Here is a 24,273-nt window from a genome sequence, read left to right on the forward strand (position 1 = left end):
CTCCTCCTCCTCCCCCTCCTTCTCCTCCTCCTCCTCCTCCTCTTCCTCCTCCTCCTCATCTTCATCCTCTTCCTCCTCCTCCTCCTCCTCCTCCTCTTCCTCCTCCTCCTCCTCCTCCCCCTCCTCCTCCTCATCTTCCTCCTCCTCCTCCCCCTCCTCCTCCCCCTCCTCCTCCTCATCTTCCTCCTCCTCCTCCTCCTCCTCCTCTTCCTCCTCCTCCCCTTCTTTCTCACTACTTGTCCACACAACAGGACACAAAGCATTTCATGGATCACTGATAAGAAACCACCTGACCACCGATCAGTTGATAGATTCATAACGACCACAGAAAGCCTTCATCAGTTCAACAGGGGTGAGGATGATGATGGGGGAATCATGGATGAATGGATCATTTTTAGGACGATGGACAGCAGCTCTGACGTCAGAGGAAGATGTTTTACTGCTTATTGATCACACAGCTGATATTTCACAGTGCTTTTCTGCCCTCTGCTGGGCGGTCAGTGACACTACAGCTGAAGACATGAAAAACCCTCATCTAATAACATGACGTGGTTTGGACTTGATGTGTGATGAAACACTCTGTAGTGTAGTGTAAAACATCACAGTCAACCTGGTGGTGGCGCTATGATTATAATAAATATATAAGCATGAAACTGAAGCTTACTTTATTAACACCACGTTAGTTTACAGTATGAACAACAGATCCAAACAGCTTCATTGATCACCTACAAGTACCACGGCCATGGTGTTTCCAGATGTCATATATATATATATATATATATATATATATATATATATATATATATATATATATATATATATATTTGGTAAAGTTTGCTTTTAATGCTGGCGCTTTATTTTGAAAAGCAGAAGTATGGAAAGATAGGTAAATCTAAAATGGCCGCCCACTGCAGCTGCCAGACAAACCGTCCTGTGGTTCCCCAAACGCAAAGTGACAGAACTCTAATATTTATCATCATCCACAGCAGGAAGATTCAGATCCAGATGGTTCCATTTGTGTAGAACCGAATAGAATAGCAGCAGCATACAGACACTCAGCGCACTCAACATGTACCTCTGAAGGTAGAAATAAACAGTACAGACATCACAGACAGTAGGAATATAAAATATAAGTACAGAACACAGGTGTGCAATTTGAAAGGGTTAGGGTTACCTACGTAGCCTACGATCAGTCAGTTACAGCCATCAGTCAGTGTTTGGCACAGAGATGAGGTGTTAAACCACATATGTCAAAGTCAAGGCCCGCGAATGAATTATCTATGGCCCCCGGGATGATATTTGATTAGTATTAGAACCGGCCCGCAGGCCGTAGCCGCCCGCTGGTGTTTTGCACGCACCAATACTACATTTCCCACAATGCAACGGTAACCCGCGAACTCACTGCAGCAGCAAGCGGACTTCGGCTTCATCATTCATTAGCAGTCAGAGCAGATGTCAACTTCCAGCTACCTCCTCCCCAAAAAATGGCTGAACAGAGGGTGGATGCTGAGAACAGGGGGTTTGAAGCTCGGTGGGAGGCGGAGTACATGTTCACTGAGGTAAATGGCAAACTGTGTGTCTTCTGTGTGGAGAAGGTTTGGCTGTAATGAAAGAATACAATTTAAGAAGGCACCATGAAACATCTAAGAAACACACAAAGACAAGAATATGGACACGGAACAAAGGCTACAGAAGAAGAACGTACAGGACGTGATTCTTCTTTGAAGGCAGTTTGTTCTTGTCTGTGTGCCTGCTGAAAAATGTTTCCCCATTATTCATTTGATCTTTAAATAATACACTGTGTTAGGTCTTGGTTCAATAGGCTACGTGCAATCATTTCAATATGTTTTAATAAACATTGAATCAGTCCGGCCCCCGGCTTATAGCTAATTTGTTTTTTTGGCCCTCTGTGTATTTGACTTTGACATCCCTGTATTAAACAGTCCGATAGCATGAGGCAGACTTCCTGTAGCGATCTGTGTGAAGGTGAAGCTGCCTGTTGTCTGTTGTCCGTTGTCTGTCCATTTCAGGGTGAAGAGGGTGATCGGGGTTATCCATGATAGAGCACAATGCTGCAACAACAGACTGGTAAAACGTCTCCAGCATCTTGCTGCACACGTTGAAGGAGCTCAGCTTCCTCAGGAAGTAGAGTCTGCTGCAGGCCTTCTTGTACACAGCTGTGCTGCTACTAAAATATAAGATAGGCTGTCACCGCGAGTTGTTATTGCTGTTAGCTGTTTCCGACAAGCAGAAGTGGCGGGTCCCGTTTTCCGGTTCTGTCATATGACCTTCGACAGAACCCCTATTGATGAGCGTGTGCATTACCTTAAAAGAGTCCGGTGAGGATTGTGTTTTAGCTCTTAAAGGAGTTCACAGGCAGGTGTTTATCTGTCTGAGTACATGTGGACAGTCCTGATTCAGAACAACAGAGCAGTTCAGAGCTAGAGCCAAGTCAATCAGACCTGTCTTCTTGGAGACAGCCTTTCAGCCTCTCGCTCTCTCCAGATCCATACCAATGAAGCACCTGAACTCAGAACCGTGTGACCAGAGACTGAATGTAGTCAGAAAGAGGTGGTTTGAGTTTTCTAACATAAAGTTACAGAAGTCATCAGAACCAGTAATACTTTATTGATCCCAGGGGGAAATTGTTTGCATTCCAGGTGCTCCATGCATCATTAGAAACAGGTTAGAAATATACATATATATATACATATATATATATATATATATATATAATATACAAGTTAAATCCATAATAGTTAAATAAATACAACCTGAATACTGTGTGCAATAACAGCTTGACAGTGTCCACAATAAATCCAATATGGATAACTAGACAGTGTGTTAGATCTGGTCTCAGAGGGAGGGCCACAGGCAGGCAGGACCTCCTGTGGCCCGGTGCTGCATGTTGGAGGGATCGGTCTGCTGAAACTGAGTTGACGTCAATACCAGTAACAAATACCACCTTAAAACTAGAAAGAACGATCTGTGATTGTTCAGGCTTCAGTTTCCACAGTACAAGCTGCATAATATAAATCAAACACAGCAGCCAGTCTGTGTGATGTCCTCAGATACGTGACCATCCAGCCAAGTCCAATAGTGACCTGCCCTGTTCCACCTGAACCTTCAGGGTAACAGCAACATCTGGTACTTTATGTGCACATCCATAAAGTCTCATAATAATGACGCATTTGATGAAACCATGAAAATGAAAAGCTTACCGAGCACTATCAGAGAGTCTCAGTGTGAGGAACAGTCATCCATACTATGAAAAAAACATTCCATAACCAGAAAGGCCAGGTGAGAATAACCCGCTGTAAAAAGATTTGGCATTGAAATATTTATTTCAATATTTATAGATACAGTTCAATTAAAACATATTTACATAATATCCCTTAGGTCTGCCTGGCCTTGTTGTACTGGCCTCTGTAATGCTAACTGAGCAGCAGCAGAATAACTTGAAGAAAAGAAAGTCTCCAGGTCACACGATGTTCTGTCTCCCTCTACAGGCTGCATACTGAACCACAGCAGGAGGCTTCACAGCTCACTGTCTGTTAGCGTTACAGACAGCACAGGCAGCTGAACACTTGTTAGAGGGGTTCAGTCTGTCAGTGAGCTGAGAGAGGAGGAGCTGGATTATAATTCAGCTGACACCACTGTAAAGGATTCAATATTCAGACACAGTGGAACCATCAGTTCTCTGACAACAACTTAGCAGTCCTGCTGACTGCCTGCAGGGGGTGCTGGGGGTCTGTTCGCTCTCATAAGGACAGAGCGTCTCCGAGCAGATTTAGAGTCCTGCAGCTGTCCTGTGTGGACACCTGAGACGACCAGCTGGACTGTTGCAAAACCCCCGAAACACTGAAATGGATCAGCAGAGTAAATCAACCCGAGGCTCAGTGAGAGTGACTGAAACACACTCTCCGTCTCACACACACATCCAAAGAGACACACACTGACTCACAACGTTGTATTAGTGAGCACAGTAACAGGTATGTGAAATCCAAGAAAAGCCTCCGATAATCAATATCTGAATGACGGCACTGACAGCTGAACCCCTCTGATTACAGGCCATGCACCTGTGGGCGCTTCCTGGTCCATCAAGCAAAAGAAGTAAACCCTCAGCTGGATTAAGACTAATGAAGATTAAGATTTACTTTATTAAGCCCGTGGGGAAATTGAGTTGTAGTAGCAGCATTTTATATACACACACACACACACACACACACACATGCCAGCAACAGAGAAGGAAAATGAACACACACACACATGAAGCAGATGAAAGAAGATAAAACACAGTTACTGTAACTGAGCAGCCTGAAGCTGTGATGAGGCTTCAGCTGAGTCAGTGAGCTCAGCTCTGACAGTCACACAGGAGTTAAAAAGTCTGAGGCGGACGGCAGGAAGGACTTCCTGTCCCGGTCCTTGGAGCAGCGGGGCAGCAGGAGTCTGTGGCTGAAGCTGCTTCTCAGTCTGTCCACAGTGCTGTGGAGAGGGTGGAGGGTGGAGGCTCACTGATGCTGGTGAGAGGAGGTCAAAGGAGAAGCTCCAGCAGCACTGAAGACACAGCAGTCCTAGTCCCGGCTGGTTTTCTTCTCTGAGGTTTATCTAGTTTTCCCGCTTAGATTTTACTTCCTGTTTTATTTTGAAATTCTGTGCGTCTGTGTTAGCTTTACTTCCTGTTGTGACGGCCTCCTTGTTAATTACCTGATTGTTCTCATGTGTGTGTGTTACCTGGGGTGTATTTAAGTCCTTTGTGTGTGTTGCTCCTGTGTTTCCTGTAGTTCCTGTGGCTCTTGTAGTTTGTGCTTTGTGTATTTGTTCCTTTTCCTTCTCTTAGTTCTGGACTTTTCTGCCAGCATTCTGTTAGATTGTCTTGGTTTGTCTGCATCTGTGTCCCTCATCTTAGTGTTCGGGTCAGTGAAGCACATGTGTGCCGGTCATGTGACTACAAAGGAAATGTGTGGCTAACTGTGCTAATTGATCTTTTTCCTCTTCAGGTCTGAGGACAGCCTCACACTCAGAGGGACAGTCCTCATGTTGCTCCATGGACACTGACGGTGACCCTCAGGCTGATCCGGGGCCTCTATCACCAAGCAGTATGTTCAGCCTGAAATAGGTTAACTGTTTCAGTGAGGGAGATAGAGAAGCAAGTTAACCCATTTCACAACGTGACATAGTTCATAGTCTGTTACCATGGTAACTTAGTCTGTGACCATAATCCTCTTCCTCTCTTCTCGTCACTCTCAGGCCGAATTATGATCCATTATGTTTTGTCATTAACTGTGTCCTGTCTTCTCCTCTCCCTCTTCTCCTCTCTCTCTCCTTCATCCTCTCTGTCCTGTCTTCTCCTCTCCCTCTTCTCCTCTCTCTCTCCTTCATCCTCTCTGTCCTGTCTTCTCCTCTCCCTCTCTCTCTCTCTCTCCTTCATCCTCTCTGTCCTGTCTCCCTCTTCTCCTCTCTCTCCTTCATCCTCTCTGTCCTGTCTTCTCCTCTCCCTCTCTCTCTCTCTCTCCTTCATCCTCTCTGTCCTGTCTCCCTCTTCTCCTCTCTCTCTCCTTCATCCTCTCTGTCCTGTCTCCCTCTTCTTCTCCTCTCTCTCTCTCCTTCATCCTCTCTGTCCTGTCTCCCTCTTCTTCTCCTCTCTCTCTCCTTCATCCTCTCTGTCCTGTCTCCCTCTTCTTCTCCTCTCTCTCTCCTTCATCCTCTCTGTCCTGTCTCCCTCTTCTTCTCCTCTCTCTCCTTCATCCTCTCTGTCCTGTCTCCCTCTTCTTCTCCTCTCTCTCCTTCATCCTCTCTGTCCTGTCTCCCTCTTCTTCTCCCCTCTCTCTCCTTCATCCTCTCTGTCCTGTCTCCCTCTTCTTCTCCTCTCTCTCTCTCTCCTTCATCCTCTCTGTCCTGTCTCCCTCTTCTTCTCCTCTCTCTCTCCTTCATCCTCTGTCCTGTCTCCCTCTTCTCCTCTCTCTCCTTCATCCTCTCTGTCCTGTCTCCCTCTTCTCCCCTCTCTCTCCTTCATCCTCTCTGTCCTGTCTCCCTCTTCTCCTCTCTCTCTCTCCTTCATCCTCTCTGTCCTGTCTCCCTCTTCTTCTCCTCCTCTCTCTCCTTCATCTCTCTGTCCTTCTCCCTTCATCCTCTCTGTCCTGTCTCCCTCTTCTTCTCCTCTCTCTCTCTCCTTCATCCTCTCTGTCCTGTCTCCCTCTTCTTCTCCTCTCTCTCTCTCCTTCATCCTCTCTGTCCTGTCTCCCTCTTCTTCTCCTCTCTCTCGCTCCTTCATCCTCTCTGTCCTGTCTCCCTCTTCTTCTCCTCTCTCTCTCTCCTTCATCCTCTCTGTCCTGTCTCCCTCTTCTTCTCCTCTCTCTCTCTCCTTCATCCTCTCTGTCCTGTCTCCCTCTTCTTCTCCTCTCTCTCTCTCCTTCATCCTCTCTTCTCCTCTCTCTCTCTCCTTCATCCTCTCTGTCCTGTCTCCCTCTTCTTCTCCTCTCTCTCCTTCATCCTCTCTGTCCTGTCTCCCTCTTCTTCTCCTCCTCTACCCGGCCGACTGTCAGTAGGAAGGTTCTTCCTTATGAGTCGGGTCCTGTTCAAGGTTTCTTCCTGTTAAAGGGAGTTTTTCCTGACACTGTCTGCATGCTCAGGTTCAGGCTCTGGGTCTCTGTGAAGCGCTTTGAGACAATTCTGATTGTAAAATGCGCTGCATAATAAAACTGAATTAAATTAATGTGTGTGATCTGCTGGATCTTCAGTCCTGTGGAGCTGGTCTGGGTTGCTGGGGGACACTGGCTGCCTGCAGCTGCAGGATCCAGGATTGTGAGGTGTGAGTGGGGGCTTGTTGGTGTGTTGTAACGGTGTGAGTGGGGGTTTGAGTGACAGGGACAGGCTCTGTCTCCTTTTGGTCAGCACTTCTTTGATGACTTGTGGACTGTGGTGCCTTAAACACTGATAAATGTTGCTTTACCTCTTTTAAGAGAGAGTTTTCAGTGAGCTGTGGTTGGACCGCCTCAGACGGATCTGAATCAAAGCCGGATCAACAGCCACAGACTGACTGAAAGTTTGGAGGTTGCATAAATGACTGCCGTTTCCCATCATGCCCCCCTGAGTGTCCTGTCAGCCAATGGGGAGTGCTGCTGCACTGATGATGCAGGTTGTCCCCCTGGTATAAAACCCTAAACCACCATCTGGGCCCTCCTGAGCAGTTGGAGCATTCCCAGCCTCGCCTCGGGTGGAGGGATTGCGAGGAGGGAAAGCAAAACTACACGGCCTCTCTCTGTGTAGTTTTGTTTTTTCGGGGATATTTCGAGGCTCAACCGTTCTCTCCTTGGATTTTTCTGGAACAACCTTTCTGGATAAGGACACTTGCTGGTTAGTCAGCCGGGCTCCGTCCCATCAGTACCAGGCACTCTTGTGGATACAAGTGAGTAGCTGCCCTTGTGTCTGCGTGTGTGATTACCTGCCTGCACTGAACATGTGGTTTACAGGGACCCGGGTTTTTGGACAACTCTGGTGTTTTTGTGTGGATGTATTTTGGGAGCAGGTGGAAGCGGCCGCGTGCATAAAACGATCTGTGGAAAGCCAAGAATAGCCGCTGATAGCATGAGAGTGGACTGTCAGCTGGGCGGCTGATGGCTTTTTAAGGGAATCGGCAGCAGGGCTATCAGCTTCACCTCCAGCTATGTGCCACATGCTGCCTGTCACTCAAACTGCAGGAGGTCAGGGTGGGGGTGGTGGCGGGGGGCAGGGTGGGGGTGGCGGGGGGCAGGGTATTTTTGACCACTGCCATATCTGTCGCTCAGATGCCGATCTGTAAATATCAGCTGAGTTTATGTGCTTTGGCCCTCTGGGAGGTTGAAGTCATGTGTATTGATTGTCCATTGATCAGGTTGAAGTCATGTGTATTGATTGTCCATTGATCAGCTTGTGATCAGTTGGGGCTGAAAGTCGCCTCATGCAGACACAAGCTGTGAAACTCGACAGCTTCTCCTCCAATCGGCTGAATGGCAGCAGCTGTCCTGACGGAGGCGTTCGCTGTCACACTCAGACTGCAGGAACACATACATCACCGGTTATTCCCGCTCTGCCTATTGATTATGTGGTTATTGAAAGTATTGATGAACTTGAAAAAACTAGCAGTGAAGTTTGTTGAAGGGCTGTTCAAGTGTCACATGTTGCTGCCTTTAAAGTCAATACTGTGTTGAGTGTGTGTTGTGTGACACAGTGAGCAGCAGAGGTCAGTTTGTGTGTCTGTCTTCACTCGTCACTACACAGCTGGGAATATAGAATCTACAGATTTATATTTAAATCAGCTGATTTGGTTCCTTCTGGCTCCAAACTGTGAAACATGTTTGTACCAACTGGAATATTCAATCTGATATTTCTGAGTAAATAACAGGTTGTGTCAGGATGAACTGATGGTACTGTATATATGTATGTATATATAGTATAATAATATATAGTGTAGGACGGCGTGCTGTTGAAGGCTTCGTGTGAACCACCTGCTGCTGGTCGTCAGACACGTTTCTGTTTTGTTACCAAACACAAACAGCTGAAGACACAAAGGGAACGTGAACACAAACGGCAGCTCTGACATCATCTGAGTGTTTATGTGGAACAAACTGATCAATACTTATTGATACCTCTCAGATCAGCTGCAGATGATGAATGATCAATACAATAGAATAGAAGTACGTTATTCATCCCAAGGGAGATGACAGCAACATACGGTCAGCATCATTAAGCCCTAATGTAACAACAGGCCGGACATGATTTACAGGAACAGAAGCACTTTGAGTGTGAATATAAAGGACAGAACAAGGACTGCAGTCAGACCTTGTTCCAGGTCTGTCAGACACTCACTGCTATCTTTGGCAGAGATGAGGAGTTCAAGTTGTTGGAGGCAGGATTTCCACAGTGATCCCAGCAGGCAGTGTTCGATCACACCTCGTCTTATCATCTGAAGATCAATACATTTCTGAGCTCAATACATAGAGCTGGTCCTCGTGTTTTTATCAAAATCAATACGTTTTTATTCTGCAGCTGAAAATACATGATAAACTGTGTGTGTGTGTGTGTGTGTGTCTGTGTGTGTCTGTGTGTGTGTGTGTCTCTGTGTGTGTGTGTGTGTCCGTGTGTCTGTGTGTGTCTCTGTGTGTGTGTGTCTGTGTGTGTGTGTCTGTGTGTGTGTGTGTGTGTGTCTCTGTGTCTGTGTGTGTCTCTGTGTGTGTGTGTCTGTGTGTGTGTCTGTGTGTGTGTGTCTGTGTGTGTGTGTGTGTGTGTGTGTGTGTGTCTCTGTGTCTGTGTGTGTCTCTGTGTGTGTGTGTCTGTGTGTGTGTCTGTGTGTCTGTGTGTGTGTGTGTGTCTGTGTGTGTGTCTGTGTGTGTGTGTGTCTCTGTCTGTGTGTGTGTGTCCGTGTGTGTGTGTGTCTGTGTGTGTCTCTGTGTGTGTGTGTCTGTGTGTGTGTGTGTCTGTGTGTGTGTGTGTGTGTGTGTGTGTCTCTGTGTGTGTGTGTGTCTCTCTGTGTCTCTGTGTGTGATTCATTTGTTTCTGATCAAAGTGATTGATTAATAATTGATCGATCAGGTTTGAGGAGCTGCATGAGTAAAATAAATCAAGTTCACATTGAATGAGTCTTAGTAGAAAGCAGCAGTGATGTCATCAATACATATTGATCACCTGCAGTATGTCTGTGGATGCTCTCCTTCATCCAGGTCATGAAATGATGATTGATTATTGATCGATTGATTGATTTATATTTGATCATTCTGTTTTTCTCCTCTTTGTGTTCAGTGAGTTCAATTATTCAGAACTTTATATTGTTCATGTTAAACTTCTCACATTTGGTTTATGTTCTCTGCACCAACTGATCCCTGCTCCTCCTCCCTCTGCTCCTCCTGCTCCTCCTCTCCCTGCTCTTCCTCCCCTGCTCCTTCCTCCCCTGCTCCTTCCTCTCCCTGCTCCTCCTCTCCATGCCCCTTCCTCCCCCCGCTCCTTCCTCCCTCTGCTCCTTCCTCCCCCTGCTCCTCCTCTCCCTGCTCTTCCTCTCCCTGCTCCTCCCCGCCCTGCTACTTCCTCCCCCTGCTCCTCCTCTCCCTGCTCTTCCTCTCCCTGCTCCTCCTCCCTCTGCTCCTCCTCTCCCTGCTCCTCCTCTCCTCCTCTCCCTGCTCCTCCTCTCCCTGCTCTTCCTCTCCCTGCTACTTCCTCCCCCTGCTCCTCCTCCCTCTGCTCCTCCTCTCCCTGCTCCTCCCTCTGCTCCTTCCTCCCTCTGCTCCTCCTCTCCCTGCTCTTCCTCTCCCTGCTCCTCCTCCCCCTGCTACTTCCTCCCCCTGCTCCTCCTCTCCCTGCTCTTCCTCTCCCTGCTCCTCCTCCCTCTGCTCCTCCTCTCCCTGCTCCTCCTCTCCTCCTCTCCCTGCTCCTCCTCTCCCTGCTCCTCCTCCCCTCCTCTCCCTGCTCCTCCTCTCCCTGCTCCTCCTCTCCCTGCTCTTCCTCTCCCTGCTACTTCCTCCCTCTGCTCCTCCTCCCCCTGCTCCTCCTCTCCCTGCTCTTCCTCTCCCTGCTCCTCGCCCTCTCCTGCCCCCTCCTCCTCCTGATGACTGTCCAGCTGCTGGTGTCCGTCAGACATTTATAGCTGCTGTCCGTCTCACCTGTCTCTCTGTCTCTGCTGAAACTCAAACAGCAGGACACTCAGCACTTTTCCATCGATGCAGAGCTCCAACAGAATATCACTCATTACTGGTTCTTGTTGTTTGTGTTGCAGCTGGAGCTCCTTCTTCTTCTCTGGTCTTATTTTCAGCTGTGTGACAGGCAGACAGGTGGAGCTGATGGTGTTGGTCCTGCTGGTAGTTTGTGTTTTCAGCTGCTCAGAATGTGTCAGGCTTTGTGTAGTGGCAGCGCCCTCTGCTGGTAGATCTCAGACTGTGTAGCTGCTGTTGGTTTCAGAAAGAAGTGCTCTGAGTTTCACCTCCTGCCAGATGAGAAGAAAGATATTTATTATTTTAGTACTTCACACACACAGCTGATGTTTCTGTGCTGCAGACTGATGCACTCTGTGTGTGTCTGTGTGTGTCTTTGTGTTGCAGGGTGCCGACCAACATGTCAACACAGGCGCCGACATTCACACAGCCGCTTCAGAGCGTCGTGGCACTTGAGGGTAGTGCCGCCACGTTCGAGGCTCAAGTTAGTGGTAAGAAAACAAAGTGATTCTAGAAATCATTACAGCCCGGACAGATCCATGCTTATCCTAGCTTAGCATAAATCCAGAAGCAGGAAAAGATGGCCACCTAATGGCTGTTAGTGATGCTGATTTTCCTGTTTTTATATCCTGTCATGTTTAGCTTAGCTTGGCACACACACACTGAATGTAGTATTATGCTATGCTAACTGTGTAAAGAAGAGGAAATCCTTCTGTGTGCTGTGTATGAGTTCTACAGCACAAACTCTCACGGACCTCCTCTGCAGGTTCTCCAGTTCCTGAGGTGAGCTGGTTCCGTGATGGCCAGGTTCTTTCCGCCGCCGCTCTGCCCGGCATTCAGATCTCGTTCAGCGACGGCCGCGCTGTTCTGAGGATCCCCGCTGTGACTGCCGCACACAGCGGGAGATTTTCTGTCAGAGCCACCAACGGCGCTGGACAAGCCACGAGCACTGCCGAGCTCCTCGTCACAGGTGAGTCAGTGCAGACGCAGAGAGACTTTAACCACAAACTCCGCATTCATACATGTAATCCAACAAAAACCCTGACCAGACAGCTCTGGTCTCAGACAGATTTAAGACTCAGCTGCACAGAGTCCATGCACCCATAATCCAATGGAAGTATTTGTAACAAATAAGATATGACCCAGAATGGATCCATGTGGTACACCGCAGGAGACAGGGACAGCAAAACATCCTGATATCCAGAGTCAGCAGACTGAACTGTGACTGTAGGCCTCATCCTGCTGATCGTATTCTGTGTTCCAGTTAACACTGTGTTTAGCCATGCTAGCATCAGGCCTTTACACACAGCTGAAATCCATCTGTACCTCCTCCTCCAGCGGAGACGGCTCCTCCCAGCTTCCTTCAGAGACTGCAGAGCCTGACGGTGAGGCAGGGCAGCCAGGTGAGGCTGGACGTCAGGGTGACCGGAATCCCAACACCTGTGGTCAAGTTCTACAGAGAGGGAGCCGAGATCCAGAGCTCAGCCGACTTCAGGATCCTCCAGGACGGAGACCTGTACAGTCTGCTGATCGCTGAGGCCTTCCCAGAGGATTCTGGGACGTATTCTGTGACAGCCACCAACAGCAGCGGACGGGCCACCTCCACTGCTGAGCTGCTGGTTCAAGGTGAGGGATAAAATCTGAATCATATTGAAGGTTTGCTCCAATCCAGATCTCAGACTGGACTAATGTGTGTGTGTTCAGGTGAAGAAGCCGTTCCAGCCAAGAAAACCAAGACAGTCATTTCAACCTCCCAGATCTCACAGACTCGACAAACCAGAGTGGAAAAGGTACAAAAACCTGCAGTCAGCCATCAGATCGGGGTCTCTTATCTTCCATCTTATTGTCTCACCTCATTCTGTCCTCAGAGGATGGAGGCCAGTTTCCAGGCCACCACCATGATGGAGATGCATGTAGAGGGTGCGGGGCTGACTCAGCAGCTGGCTCACAAAACCCCACCCAGAGTTCCTCCTAAACCTACGTCCAAGTCCCCGCCACAGCCCTCGCTGGTCGCCAAGGTGGCTGGAGGGCGCCAGCAGTCACCGTCACCTGTCAGACATGTGAAGGCGCCCACGCCCACGCCTGTCAGGTGGGTGTCATTTAATGATCTAATAGGACTTCATCAATGGCAGGATGTTTACTAACAGGTTACTGATGGGGATCTAGTTTACAAGAATCATCACAGCTCCTTCTGACTCTGACCCTCTCACGCTCCCCGTCAGGCCGGTCAAGTCCCCCATCACTGCACGCAAGCCACCGGCCGCTGGCGCCGACGTCCTCCCGCCATGGAAGCAGGGAGACGTGGTTGAGGTCAGCGCTGTCTCCCAGATGGTCCAGGAGACTGTGGTCAAACAGGTGAGGGAGGGGCCACATGGGGTAGGGTGGGGGTAGTCCACAGGCCACTGGTTAAGAGAGTCCATGAGAAGGAGTCCATGTTACGTGTGTTAGTACCATCTGCACTCTGAGCTGTGTGCCGTGACATCTGCCCGTCGCCGACCTGACAAACACCCCAGCTCTGCCAGAGCTCATCATTCTACAGGCCTTCAGGCCTCCGCACACCTCCACCTTGTTTTTTATGTGTTTTTATGTGTGTAAACACTCTGATCATCAGCGTTATCCTGAGCTGTGAGCCAGTGATTAAGGAAGGCTTGGATCCAGATCCATGTGGTGGCCATGATGTGATGTGCTCACTGGGAGAAGATGCAGACTCTCGGACAGACACACAGCTGCTCCGCCCTCTTTTTTCATTTTTTCCACAAGATTGTGGCGTCACTTCACTTCACTTCACTTCACTTCACTTCACTTCACTTTCAGCTGATTTTACTCCGGGACAGACGTGTGCTCCTCAGCTTGCTGTCAATCAGGCAGTGATCCAGACGGAGCTCTGATCTGAGCAGGAAGCTGCTGGTGTGACCATGTGACAGTGATGCTGGTGTTCCTGTGTCATCAGACCTGTGTCAGCTGATCACTGGTGTCAGAATCAGGCAGGTTTCTAAACAGCGACGCTTAAATTGGGTTCAAATGGGGTCACCTTCTTTAAATTGTACCTTTGCCTTATTCAGCCTGTTGGCTGTCAGGACGTGGTACACCTAGCTTAGCATTTGGGGGCAGCAGTGGCTCAGTGGTATAGCAGGGTTGTCCAATAACCGGAAGGTTGGTGGTTAGATCTCAACTCCTCCCTAAGTCATTGTTGTGTGTCCTTGGGCAAGGCACTTCACCCCGCACTGCCTGTGCGCCTTGCTAGTCATTGTATGACACTGCTTGGCAGCAGCCTTACACAATTTCCCTCTGGGATTACTAAAGTATCTAAAATAAAAAAAAATGAATTGCTGCGTCCACCTGCCTGTCTCTGTGCCACTGCTCTGCCATGGATGTCCTGAGATCTATGTGCTGCTGGTTGTGTCTCCAGGCCGAGGGAGGGAAAAGAGCCGGGGCGGTGGCCACGGTGGTGGCCGCTGTCGACCTCGCTCGCGTCCGTCAGCCCATGCATGTGGAGGGTGGTCGAGCTGAAGAGGAGGACTTGGAGGCTGCAGAGGCGGAGTTAAGGCAGCGGGCTGAACAACAGTATCAAGCCGCCTGGACATCAACAAGTGTGCAGGCTGGAGCAATGCTCACCACTGCTCAGGAGCTAACACCTGAGCGAACGCTGCCTCAGCCTCAGGTTAGGGAGGCCTCCAGAGCGAAGGCACCACCAGTTACCAAGAGATTTGACCGCCTGTCAGAGTCACTGAGCCGGGTTAACACGTCACTTCAGACCCAGGCCCTGAATGAGTCTGTCCTAGCACTGATATACTGTAAACACAATTTAATGTCAAGCCCTTCAGGGAGGCTGGCATCATACATGTGCACACAAACAGAATAATGATAAAACATAGAGGACAAATCTCTTGATAATGACGTGAAGCAGAATCATCCCACACATTTCTCACACTGTCCAGCTCTGAAACTCTTCCTGGTTGTAACGCTCCTGTGTGTGTTGGTTACTCCAGATTCAGAGAGCGACAGAAATCTCCTCCCGTGTGGACACTGGTCTCGCCCCGTCTCCAGTTCCACACTTCACCATTTCTAAAGTTTCAGTCCCAAAACTTGAGTCTAGCTGCGAGGTAAGAGCAGCAACATCAGGCAAGCAGCACGAAATAACCCGAATAACAAGGACACACTGAATCAGTGTTGAAGGACACATCATGTAAACTTCCCCACATCCACTGTAATCAGGACACAGCTGCTAATGTTAGCCTGAACGTGTGACTTCAAGCTGTAACATGCAGAGCAGTGTAATCTGTTGACATTAAGAAACAAACCACTGTGAAGTGCAGACAGTGTCCCTGAGCTGAGAATCTGCCTCCATTCGGTTATTACTGCTTGCCTGAAATGCAAACTGTTTGAAAAAATATGTCCATAAAATAACAAACGATCCCCTCTAACCTTCTTTCCCTTCATCCCTTTAGTTTAATCCACATTAATCCAGCTTCAGACTGTAGCAGCTGTAATCAGACTAACGTCCTGTAGATCCTCCTGCTGTGTTTAACACAAACTCTGACGCTGGTTTTCTTGATGACGGTGTGGCTCTTCCTCCTCTTTGGGTCGGTCAGGTTTCCATCGCCGGCTCTGCTATCGCCACTCTGCAGAAAGAGTTATCCTCAACCTCTGCCACTGCTAGAAAGATCATCAAGCCCGTCAAGTCTCCCAGCCCGTCTTGTAGAGCGGCAGAGACCAGAGAGACCCCAGAGCCTGTCCCCCCGCCATTCAAAGACTTCACTGAGAAATATCAGAGTGGTGTTGGCACTGAGTTACAGACGGGGGTGGTGTACTCAGGGGGCATGGAGAGAATGTATGAGGACTGGGGAGCCCAGGTTTGTAATCTGGTTTAAAGAGCTGGATCAAACAGGACAAGAAAACCTGATGAGACAGAGCAGACCTGTTTCAGATTTGAGTGCACTAAAAGATGCTCTATATTATTTAAATAGCTCCACTGGAAACAGTTTGGCCACACCAGTTAGATGTTGTCTTGGGATGTAATGACCTCGGTGGTTCTTTGGAAGTCCGGTTTTCTTGATTTCTGTAGAATCCAGAAATAATCGTCGCCCCTAATAAATACTTGAACTTGTTCACTGGTGCTATTGACAACCTCATCCTCACCTCTTGAGCCCACCCAGCCTCCTCTCCATTTGTCTGTGTCATCTCGTCTTTATTTCATGGTGGACATCAAGTCTGGAGTGTCTGCTCTGTGTCACTGTCATGGATCTGTTTGAACAATCTCTGTCTGTACTGCAGGTGGTGGAGGCAGCAGCTGTACCCTCTGCAGGTGGTGCAGTGGTTCCACCCACACTGGTGTCTGTAAGTGGATCCCCTCACTGAGTATATGATGATTTACATTGCTTTGGGACGGTGACATGGTTTTTGTGTGTGCAGGGTTTGAGGAACACAAACGTGACGGAGGGCGAGTCAGTGACCCTGGAGTGTCAGATCAGCGGTCAGCCCGCTCCTATCGTCATGTGGTTCAGAGAGGACTTTAAGATTGAAAGCTCCATTGATTTCCACATCAGCTATGAGAGCGGATTCGCCCGCCTGGTGATCCGCGAGGCATTTGCAGAAGACAGTGGCCGCTTCACCTGCACCGCCACCAATGAGGCGGGCACCGTCAGCACCTCCTGCTACCTGCTTGTTCAAGGTCAGTACAAACTATGAGTAAAAACTGTTCTTCTGTCGCCTCTCCTGGTGTCTGCCAGCTGACAGGAACTTGGTCTTTGTCCTCCAGTGTCTGAAGACATCGAGAGCAGAGAGGAAACTGCTGCCATCACTGAACATGTTGAAACTGCTGAGGAAAAACTGTGAGTCACTCAAAACCTCCAAAACCAAAGAGGTGTCATATGTTTCATGCAGGCCTGATGTTTTCATGTGAAGGTAGTGATTGAAACATCTGTCTGTCTGACCTCACATGGTGGAGGCAGCCGTGAGGCAGCCATTGCACTCATGTGACTGAGACTGAACCAGAGGAACACTTTGGATCTGTTAGCCTGAAAAACAAATCTGTGTTTCCAGATTAACTGTAGAAGCCAGAGAAGAGACTATGACTCAGGTGAGTGTGACCGAGTCAGATGCTGCTGCTGCTGCTCCCTTCTTCATCAAGAAACCCACCGTCCAGAAGCTGGTGGAGGGAGGAAGTGTTGTGTTCGAGTGTCAGGTTGGCGGAAGCCCCAAACCGCACATCATCTGGAAGAAGAGCGGCGTCCCGCTCACCACCGGATACAGGTGTGCACACACACAGAACCCATTCATGTACACACTCATTGCTGTTCCTGACAGAATGATCACTTCACTCTAGCGCCACCCTCAGGCTAAACTTTTTTATTGCTAAACTACATTTTCACTAATCATCTCTGGAACACGTCTTCCTCCTGCTCTCCATCAGATACAAAGTTGCCTACAAGAAGGAGACTGGTGAGTGCAGGTTGGAGATCTCCATGACCTTTGCCGATGATGCCGGAGAATACTCCGTCTTTGCCAAGAACCAGCTTGGAGACATCTCCGCCTCCGTCAGTCTGCTAGAGGAAGGTCCGTCAACACAACGCCTCTGACATCATAATATAAGAGGAACAAATTATGTCACAGTTCTTTGTCAGCATTTACAGACGTCCGGTGATCTGCCTCACACGTGAAATGAAATCCTTTGTTTCCAACAGAGGAATATGAAGTCTACCTGAAGAAACAGGAAGCAACCTTTAAGACTGAGGTGACAGCTGTGGTGCAGGAACCCAAAGTGGCAGATGTTCCTCCTGTCACAGTGACAACAATGGAGCAAATGACCACAACCATTATCTCAGGACAGGTAACAGACACACACAGTAGACCAGCATCGACGGCCTCTCACTTAGTGTCACACAGCCCCTCAAACCTCCACCAAGCTTTTTCTGAATTTGCTGTGCCTGATGAAGGTTCTCCGTCTCGCACTTGGTGGCCTTACTCACTGACCGTCATCATGTTTGCAGGAATTCCATCTGTCTGCCATCGAGCAGCGGATCATCCAAGAGATCGAGCTCAATATCATGAAGATTACCTACAGAGAGATAGTGACAGAAGATGGAGAGTTGATGGTGACCACCACTGCCACTGAGGCAGTACAGCCGGCCTTCGACACACCCATCAAAAACTACAGGATCATGGAGGGAATGGGCGTCACGTTCCACTGCAAGATGGCTGGAACACCACTCCCCAAGGTGCTGAATCTTTCAGTCGTGTTTCTTTTTAGTAAACTGCACTGAATCAAAAGCTCAAGGTCATCTGAAATGATTTTACAATTTACCTTCTGGCAGATCACTTGGTACAAAGACGGCCAGCGCATCAGGCCCGGAGGCCGTTACCAGATGGAGGTTCTGCAGGATGGACGGGCCAGCCTCCGTCTGTCGGTTGTGTTGCCAGAGGACGAAGGAGTGTACACTGCCTTTGCTACCAACATGAAGGGAAACGCCGTCAGCTCTGGGAAGCTTTTTGTGGAGCCGTCCGGTGCTGTGACACCTCAGAGATACACACCACAGCCTGCAGTGCAGAGGATCAGGTATGTTCTTCTCAAAGGGAATAAAATCACATGCTTAGAATCCGGAATGATTAGGAAATCAGCGCTGACTAATTCTTTCTCAGGTCGACCTCTCCTCGTTCCCTGAGCCGCTCGCCGGGCCGCTCTCCCAGCCGCTCTCCTGGACGTTCTCCTGCCCGTCGGCTGGATGAGACCGATGAGGCTCAGCTGGAAAGACTCTACAAACCTGTGTTTGTCATGAAGCCGTCCTCATGTAAGTGCTCTGAAGGACAAACCGCTAGATTCGACTTGAAGGTCGTTGGCCGACCGATGCCTGACACATACTGGTTCCATAATGGTGAGTAGAACATACCATAGATCATTCTAGAGACTGCTCTTGTTTTGTTGGTCTCACGGCCATCCAAATCCATTCATTGCCCTCTCAGGACAACAAGTGGTTAGTGACTACACACACAAGATAGTTGTTAAAGAGGACGGCACTCAGTCCCTGATCATAGTCCCAGCCATGCCGCAGGACTCCGGAGAGTGGACCGTTGTTGCTCAGAACAGAGCTGGGCGGTCTTCCATCTCCATCACTCTCACTGTGGATGGTAAGGTCCAAACTCACTGTCCGGTTTCTGGCGCTCTGCAACAGAAGATACTTACAGAGATTTCTTTCTTTCTTTTTCAGCCAAAGAAACATTGGTGCGTCCTCAGTTTGTGGAGAAGCTCAAGAACATCAGTGTGAAACAGGGCACTCTGGTGGAACTGGCTGTCAAAGCCATTGGAAACCCTTTGCCTGACATTGTCTGGCTGAAAAACAGTGACATCATCACCGCACACAAGCACCCACACATCAAGTATGTCTTGGCTGTCTGTGCTAACAGTAGTTATGAGACTGAGTTCACAGCAAAGCTGCAGTTCTGTCAGTGAATGTTCAGATATCCGTAATAAACACACAACAGTCTTATTCACTGTGCAGCAGTGCTCCCTTTTCACACTGTCCATCTACCAGAATCAAAACCAGAGGTACTTTATTAATTCCAGGGGCAATGTCTCACGTTCCAGGGGCTCCACGCTCAGAAAAAGGTTAGGAATATAAAATTGGGTAAGGTAAACTAGCAAGTAAATAAAATAAAATTCAGAGCAATAATAAAAAATTCAAAGAATGGTAGTCATTAATAATATAACTGGAACACTGTAAGCAGTAAAATATAATCAGACAGTGTGTCAGATCAGACTGCTCTCAGAGGGAGGAGGTGTTCAGGTTGATGGCCACAGGAAGGAATGAGCTCCTGTGGCTCAGTGGTGCATTTAGGAGGGATCAGTCTGGTACTTAAAGTCCTCCTGCTCCTCAGCAGCATGTGGTAGAGAGGATGGAAGCTGTTCTCCAGGATCCCTGCAGCTCAGACAGCATCCTTCTGTCTGACCCTGCTGTCAGGGAGTCCAGCTCCACCCCCCCACAACACCCCGGCCCTTCTGATGAGTGTGTTGAGTCTGTTTGTGTCTGCTGCTCTCAGTCTGCTGCCCCACACACAACAGTAAACAAAATGGCTGCCACAGACTGATAGAACATCCTCAGCATGGTCCGACAGATGTTAAAGGACCGGAGCCTCCTCAGAACACAGAGGGGACCTTCTTCACACACCGCTGCAGACACACATACTGGTCTACTAGTTAGTCAGAAGTCTAGTCTAGTCAAGTGTATTTTGAAAGAGTTATGATGTTTTTTATGAATCTAATGGGAACATTTCATGTTCTAGGGTTGAGGGCACCAGAGGAGAGGCTACATTCCAGATTCCCTCAGCTGCTGGGTCAGACAGCGCCTGGTACACTGCCACGGCCATCAACAAGGCCGGCAGAGACACCACCCGTTGCAGAGTCAATGTGGAGGTAGACTATGCTGAGCCCGAACCTGAGAGGAAGCTCATTATTCCCAAAGGAACCTACAAAGCCAAAGAGATCGCCCCTCCAGAGGTGGAGCCTCTTCACCTGCGGTACGGTCAGGAGCAGTGGGAGGAGGGCGACCTGTATGACAAAGAGAAGCAGCAAAAACCACAATTCAAGAAAAAGCTGACCTCCATCAGGATGAAGCGCTTTGGACCTGCTCACTTTGAGTGCAGACTGACGCCTATCGGTGATCCCACGATGGTGGTGGAGTGGCTGCATGACGGCAAACCTCTGGCTGCTGCCAACAGGCTGCGCATGGTCAATGAATTTGGCTACTGCAGCCTGGACTACGAAGCTGCGTATGCCAGAGACAGCGGCGTCATCACCTGCAGAGCCACCAACAAGTACGGCGTCGACCAGACCTCGGCCACGCTCATCGTCAAAGACGAGAAAGGCCTCGTAGAGGAGACGCAGCTGCCTGAGGGCAGGAAGGGAACATACCGGATGGATGAGATGGAGCGCATGGCACATGAAGGAGGACCTTATGGTGTCACTGCTGAAGAGGAAACTGAGAAAATGAAACCTGAGATTGTTCTACTTCCTGAACCAGTCAGAGTAATGGAGGGCGATACGGCAAGGTTCCGCTGCAGAGTGACGGGTCATCCAGCACCGAAGGTCAACTGGTACCTCAATGGACAACTGATTCGCAAAAGCAAGAGATACAGACTCCGCTATGACGGCATTTACTATCTGGAAATTACCGAAATAAAATCCTATGATTCAGGAGAGGTCAAAGTGGTTGCAGACAACAACCTGGGCTCAGCTGAGCACACCGTGAAACTAGAGATTCAACAGAAGGAAGACTTCAGGACTCATCTACGCCGTGCAGAGGCTAAGGCAGCTGAGGCCACACCCGAACCAGGAAAAGTACCATTTGAAGTGCAGAAGGTTGACAAAACCGTCGAGGACTCTCAGCTAAAAGAGGTGGTTAAGCTCAAGAAGGCTCAGAGGATTGTCCATGAGAAAGCCACAGAGGAGTCAGCAGAGCTGAGGAGCAAGTTCAAGCGCAGGACAGAGGAAGGCTATTACGAGTCCATCACTGCTGTGGAGCTCAAGGCTCGTAAAAGGGATGAGTCCTATGAGGATCTGCTAAAAAAGACAAAGGATGAGCTGCTTCACCGTGCCAAGGAGAAGGAGGAGGCTGAGAAGAAAAAGGAGGAGGAGCGCCGCAAAGTCACTGCTAAACCTCTTAAACCAGAGAGGGTCAAACTGTCAGCCAGCATGGAGGCTCCTAAGATCCTGGAGCGAATCACCAGCCAGACTGTGGCACAAGGCAACGAGGTCAAGTTCAGAGTCCGAGTCATCGGCAGACCAGAGCCTGAGTGTCAGTGGTTCAAGAATGGTGTTCAGCTGGAAAAGTCAGACCGGGTTTACTGGTACTGGCCTGAGGACCACGTGTGCGAACTGGTCATCAGAGATGTGACCGCCGAGGACTCTGCCAGCATCATGGTTAAAGCTTCTAACACGGCTGGAGAGACTTCGAGCCATGCCTTCCTGTTGGTACAAGGTAACAGCTTTTTTAATGTGTATGTGTAACTGTTAAAGTGTCTGTTTTTTAACACAGGTTGGGCTTTTGTCTCTGCAGCAAAACAGGTCATCAGCTTCACACAGAAGCTGGAGGACACCAACGCCAAGGAGAAGGACACCATGGCTACCTTTGAGTGCGAAACCAATGAGCCTTTTGTGAAGGTCAAATGGCTGAAGAATAATGAGGAGATCTTGTCTGGAGATAAGTACAGGATGCACTCTGACAGAAAGGTCCACTTCCTGTCTGTGCTGATGATTGGCATGCGGGATGATGCAGAGTACACTTGCGTACTTGCTGACGACGATAGCATCAGGACAACAGCCAGGCTTAATGTTGAAGGTTGGTTCAAAGTCCAGTCCTTCTTTCAGTAGTGTCAGAAAGTCCTTAAAATGAGGAATGCCTATGACTGCTTTAAATATGTTTTGTCTAAATGTGATTGACTTATCACACATGATGTGATCAACAGGAGCTCCTCTGGAGATTGTGAAGCAGCTGGAGAGCACCGAGGTCCCGGAGTCGTACTCAGGAGAGTTTGAGTGTGTTGTGTCTCGTGAGGATGCTGAAGGCAGCTGGTTCTTCGGAGAAAAACTGCTCTCTCCCAGCAGTAAATACGTCATCTCCTCCCGCCGTGGAAGACACACCCTCTCCGTGAAAGACGTCAAGAAGGAAGACCAGGGAAAATACACCTTTAAAGTGGCCGAGTTCAAGACAAGTGCCTCGCTGAAGATGAAATGTGAGTAATGATGCTCTGTTTGTACTCATTTGAACAAATTCCCGGCAGAAGCACTGAGCTTGTGTGTCTTTATATTGCAGTGCGTCCAGTGACCCTGATCCAGCCTTTGACTGACCTGATTGTCTGTGAGGGTGACATTGCTCAGCTTGAAGTGAAGTTCTCACAGGAGAACGTTGAAGGGTCTTGGATGAAGAATGGGCAGCCTGTCACAGCCTCCAACCGCGTGCACATCGTTATCGACAAACAAATCCACAAACTGCTGATTGAAGACACTGTCAAGGACGACTTAGGAATGTACTCCTTTGTGGTTCCTGCTCAGGAGATCTCAACCTCTGCAAAGCTGGTTGTTCAGAGTAGGTCACATTAGACATGTTCACCTTCATGTTCCAGCATAAACAGTCCAAACTAATCGTTCAATCTGTGTTGTAGCTATTGGCATCCTCATCCCATTAAAGGACACAAACGCTGTTGAGGGAACCAAGACCGTGCTAGAGGCCAAAATCTCTGCTCAGGATGTTAGCTCTGTCAAATGGTACCACAACGACAAACAGCTGATGGCCAGTGAGCGTGTCCAGATGGTGGCAAAGGGGGCCAAGCAGCGTCTGGTCTTCAGCCGTACCTACGCCTCTGATGAGGGACACTACAAGCTGGTGGTTGGCCGAGCCGACACCAGCTGCAAGTTTACCGTTCAGAGTAAGTTACACGAGGATCTAAGCTTGCTTTTTTATTTGCACTAATCGCTCATAAAACTGTCTTTCCTATGTCCGTATGACATCACACACAGAACTGATCTATGAGATTTATCATTGGCTCTGTTGTAACAGACGTGCAGATTGTGAAACCAATGAAGGACATACAGTGCTCTGAGTCTGAGAACGTCACCTTCGAAGTTGAGGTTTCTCACCCCGGCGTCGATGCCTTCTGGACCTTCAAGAGGCAGCCGCTCAAAGCCAGCGCCAAGCACAAGATGGAGTCAAAGAACAAGCGGCACACACTCACAGTCATGAATGCAATGAAGGATGAAGACGGCGAGTACATGTTCGCCGCTGGTGAAAAGATGTGCAAGGCTTCACTAACCGTGTCAGGTACACCACACTCAGTGATTTCATTAACTTTTTTAGAGATGGTTTCCACCACCAAGCTTCAACTGGCTGTCTTTTATCACCAGGTGGTGCCATCAAGAAGCCCCTGCGTGATTTAGTGGTAGCCGACTCCCAGACTGCCGTGCTGGAGTGCGAAGTAGCGAACCCCTCTGCCGAAGGCAAGTGGATGAAAGATGGTCAGGCTGTTGAATTCAATGAGAACGTACTGAGTGAAGTGGACGGTGCCGTGAGACGCCTCGTCATCATCATCACCAAAGCCACAGACATCGGAGAGTACACTTATCACGTCGCCACCTCCAAGACCTCAGCCAACCTGAGAGTCGAGGGTAGGTCGAAAACAAAAACATCCTAACAACTGTTTGTGTCTGAAGGAATGTTGGAAAATGTAATAGCTAACAATGACACACATAAACCCTTTGTGGACTCATAATGGCATTTCTGTTCACAGCTGTGAAGATCAGGAAGACTCTGAGGAACCTGAATGTAGTCCAGACTCAGGAAGCTGTGTTCAGCCTGGAGCTGACCCACGAGAATGTGAGGGGGGCACAGTGGATTAAGAACGGTGTTGAGATCCAGCCCAGCGACAAATATGAGATCAGCATTGAAGGCACAGTCCACACCTTGAAGATCAACAACTGCACCACACACGATGAGTGTGTTTACTCATTCAAACTGGGAAAACTGTCTGCAAACGCCAGGCTCAATGTTGAATGTAAGTCACAAAGCCTGCAAGTCAGCATTCTTACTTTCAGGAGACAGAATTCTTT

At 48.9% G+C, this 24,273-nt stretch overlaps 1 protein-coding gene across 1 annotated transcript in view; it reads left to right on the forward strand.

The window, feature by feature from the left end:
• The first annotated feature begins 7,194 nt into the window (after positions 1–7,194).
• ttn.1 (titin, tandem duplicate 1) overlaps positions 7,195–24,273 on the forward strand; it is a 143,739-nt gene continuing 126,660 nt past the window's right edge. Inside the window, 26 exon segments of the mRNA XM_028433823.1 lie at positions 7,195–7,408; positions 11,067–11,170; positions 11,446–11,649; positions 12,018–12,305; positions 12,384–12,469; positions 12,548–12,768; positions 12,902–13,034; positions 15,954–16,016; positions 16,092–16,350; positions 16,438–16,510; positions 16,722–16,931; positions 17,092–17,234; positions 17,363–17,508; positions 17,669–17,896; positions 17,993–18,234; positions 18,318–18,550; positions 18,639–18,803; positions 18,884–19,052; positions 19,956–21,649; positions 21,728–22,009; positions 22,137–22,403; positions 22,484–22,756; positions 22,833–23,096; positions 23,228–23,488; positions 23,572–23,832; positions 23,955–24,218. Of these exon segments, the coding sequence (XP_028289624.1) occupies positions 11,080–11,170; positions 11,446–11,649; positions 12,018–12,305; positions 12,384–12,469; positions 12,548–12,768; positions 12,902–13,034; positions 15,954–16,016; positions 16,092–16,350; positions 16,438–16,510; positions 16,722–16,931; positions 17,092–17,234; positions 17,363–17,508; positions 17,669–17,896; positions 17,993–18,234; positions 18,318–18,550; positions 18,639–18,803; positions 18,884–19,052; positions 19,956–21,649; positions 21,728–22,009; positions 22,137–22,403; positions 22,484–22,756; positions 22,833–23,096; positions 23,228–23,488; positions 23,572–23,832; positions 23,955–24,218 (6,520 nt within the window). The 5' untranslated portion in view covers positions 7,195–7,408; positions 11,067–11,079.

Source organism: Parambassis ranga, chromosome 21, assembly GCF_900634625.1.
Source record: "Parambassis ranga chromosome 21, fParRan2.1, whole genome shotgun sequence".
NCBI classification, from domain to species: Eukaryota; Metazoa; Chordata; class Actinopteri; family Ambassidae; genus Parambassis; species Parambassis ranga.